Here is a 3,494-nt window from a genome sequence, read left to right on the forward strand (position 1 = left end):
CAGTTTAGGTAATTCTACTAGTTGGAGTTATACATTATATTATAATTTTTCGGTTGTAGGTTTTTGTAGGCTCCAAATGTGAAGAAGATCAAGACTAGTGTAAAAAAAAGAACATATATATGAAGGAACTATAGCAGTGCCACCTTCTGTCTCATCGCCTGCACAGCCTCCCACACAGGTGTTTGTAATCATAGCCTGACTGAGCATATTCTGAGCAGAGCTCAACCAATCTCAACTGCGAAAATAGGCCTTAATCAGCCCCCAAAATCACCATAATTAAGTGAGAATACAGAGGCCAGAGTACAGAGTGGTAAAACCTATAATATTGTGCACAAACCTTAGATAGAGCCTTAATATTGAGAATGGGATATACTGTACAAATAGCGTTACAGGGTTACAGGAAGTTTGGTGAAATCCATTTTAATAATCAATCATGTTAACTATGATGTTGTTTTAGACCATTAAGATCCACTGAGGGTGCGGTGTGTTCATCACAGGGAGACATATAGAGCACATGGCTAACTGAGGCTTTGCTGCATGTGCACATATAGCAAAAAGAACCCCCAGCCTTAGACAGGACAGCTATAAGGTGGAGACCTGAAACAATTTGCCATTTAATAGATAGATAGATAGATCTATGTACTTTTCACTACGTATTTTGTTTTCACAAATAAAAATGACAAGTCAGTTTCGCTTAAAAGTACTAAATCTACTTCATCAAGAATGTATTTTTTATTAATCAGTCTTAACAATTTCTGTGTTAAATGAACTTTTACAGTGAGGAGGGGTTTTTTTTCTAGGTAACTATCAGGTTTTCTCAAATCATGTAATTACACATTTCTGGCATTCTGACTTGAAACATAGCGCACAGTGATCATAAATGGGTGAGAATAAAATTCAGGGGGGAACATGTGGCCAGAGGCCTAGGTTTGTGCTAAGCCCTGCATGTTTATAACATCTGGCTCCGTCCCTGCTGTTTACCTTCGTAGGTCACGTGATTCTCATCACGGTTATCTTCGAGTTCTTTAGTTCAAAATTAGTTTTGAACCAAAACACTAACGCAGCGAAACAGAGGCCAACCGATGCTACTGAGCTGTTTTCATCTATTCTGTTTAGTATAGTGAGAAAATAGTCTCTTTAGTTAACCAATACTATTATTATACTGTTAGAGCATTTGAGGATCAATATAACATACCATCATTGTTAGCAAGCCGATCAGTTTGTTTACCTTGATGTAAGCAGACTGCATTACAATGGAGAATAACACCAGTGAGGAGGAGAGCCAGCCCTCTGCCAGCAGGATGAGGAGATGCTGGAATAAGATTATGCGGAATAAATTTCTGGCTTCAAGTCTGACAGCTGTTGTCCTGGGTAAGCGATAAGGATATTTTAAGAGACTGAAACTGGAATTAAATCTTCATTTTAAGGAAATATTGAAGTTGAAACACGTTGTAAATTTAAGCCAAGTGTGTCCTTCCTAATGTAAAAATAATTTTAAAAAAAAGATTTATGTTGTCAGATAATTGTCCGATTTGTAATGAAGTAGCGCTGCCCTACACCAGAAGTTCACTGTCCATCCTGTTCTGCTTTAATATGAACATACATAATCTCCAGCAGAGAGACAGGTTGGTGCGTTGTAAGAGATTAAATAAATACGTTAAATAAATAAAATAAAATAAAACCGGATCAAATGTAAATAAGGCCATGGAAAAACGCCACATTCTGTTGCCTGGGCAGCTAAGTGGTTTGAATATGGCGCCGGTGGTGTTGTATCAAATTCTGTGATCCATCAGATTGTGTGCCCTGTCGTTTATTGTCGCTTTATATTAATAACAGCTGTTACAAAAAATGATCCCTGCCAGGTATTGAGACAGGGTCACAAAATGTGACGGCTGTAAAGAAAAAAAATACCCCCATAGATAAAGGGAGGGTCCCAAACTCTGGGACATAAATTCTTCCTATCTGGTCTCACCGAGTTACTTCTATTGCAGTGGTTCCCAACCTGGGGCTTGCCAAACCTTCACAGGAGGTCACAGGCCTTCTTGATTTTTTAACTGAAACAGGAAATAATCTGCTCTAACTTCATTCAGTTCACTATTGTGAATATATATTATGCAACACTGATAAACATTTTCTGGACCAAACATATAGCCTATATAGCAGTCCTATACAGTATGCATATATGTGTCTAAATGTGGCCAGTTATCATTGTCGTAAATCTACTTTGGTCTTGGGTTTCTTGAATACATATAAGTTACAATGAAGATTTATCAGATTTATAAAATGAATGTTAGAGGAGCACCCAAATAACTGCTTCAAATCCATTTAAATAGGTATGTCTCTGAGGCCATGCAGGTGGTGTACGTGGCACTCATTCATTCATTTTATGGGATTATTTTATGACATGAGGTACTACTTAGGTAGGCCTATACTTAGAGCCACAATGTGCAGAATTTGAAAATGTCTTTCTTTGGTGCCATCAATAACACCGTTGCTGGCAGCAGTGCAAACCACTAAATGTTCTGTTTTAAAAATCACTCACAGTCTAAATGTATTTATAAAGATACACAGTGGACACATTCAGTACAGAATTGCTCTATGTTATATCAGTAACAATGGCAACAAAAATGTGGTAAATTATGTATATATATTATGATGTGACCTCAGTTTTTCAACATTTCAATGTTTAAGAGCCATATTTGAGCCTAAATAAGACAGTGTGGCTTTGCTTAAAGATCCCCTCCAGACATATAAACAGACAGTCTGCATGGAACAATAATGTGTGTAAGTTTTTCTGCAAAAACAAAAAAGAATAATTTTCAAATTAAAATGCTTAAAAAGTAACTACTACTACTACTACTACTCCTTCTACAAAACAGCCTTCTACTGTCAACACACACACACACAAATCAAACTTAAGGAACAAGAAGAAAAACACATTTTTGGTAGAGCGGGACTTGAAGAATGATAAAATCTGAATTTGTGAAAAGCTCTTTAGCATGTTTTACCTCTATTACAACCCTATTCCCAGCTACATAAAACCTTTTCTGTGCTTAATGTCAGAAATACTTTTGTTTTTGTCTCACAGGTATTGTCCTGGGTTTTGTTCTCAAGATCTGTGTCCACATGACCGAACTCCACCAACTCTACATTGGCTTTCCAGGAGAATTACTCATGCGGATGCTTCAGGCGGTGACCATTCCTCTCATTGTTACAAGTGTGATAACAGGTCAGCCGCAGGAGAATTTCTGACACTGTTAATTGTTACATTAGGTTATACATGTTATATACACAGCACTTGAAAGAAACATACTGGGGTTTGGCAAGTTAAACCTACTGCAAGACCATCAGCGAGAGTTGTGAGAATTGGATATTTCTATATTGTAATTGCCTGCAAATGTGATTTGGTTGGATTCCTCTTGAAATCAATGAAACGAGGCGGTGGAAACACTACTGCTTTTGTCGACGAGTTCCTTGTTGCTGTTTTAAGTGTA

General features: G+C 37.3%; 1 protein-coding gene across 1 annotated transcript in view; it reads left to right on the forward strand.

Annotated features, from left to right (window-relative positions):
* The first annotated feature begins 1,174 nt into the window (after nt 1–1,174).
* Nucleotides 1,175–3,494, forward strand: part of LOC118326523 (excitatory amino acid transporter 3-like) — a 9,360-nt gene continuing 7,040 nt past the window's right edge. The window contains exons 1-2 of the mRNA XM_035659534.1: nt 1,175–1,371; nt 3,089–3,229. Coding sequence (XP_035515427.1) covers nt 1,254–1,371; nt 3,089–3,229 — 259 coding nt within the window. The 5' untranslated portion in view covers nt 1,175–1,253. The remainder of the gene's footprint in view (nt 1,372–3,088; nt 3,230–3,494) is intronic.

The sequence above is a fragment of the Morone saxatilis genome, unplaced genomic scaffold (genome assembly GCF_004916995.1).
Source record: "Morone saxatilis isolate NCDOM2014 unplaced genomic scaffold, NCSU_SB_2.0 Contig17, whole genome shotgun sequence".
Classification (NCBI taxonomy): Eukaryota; Metazoa; Chordata; class Actinopteri; family Moronidae; genus Morone; species Morone saxatilis.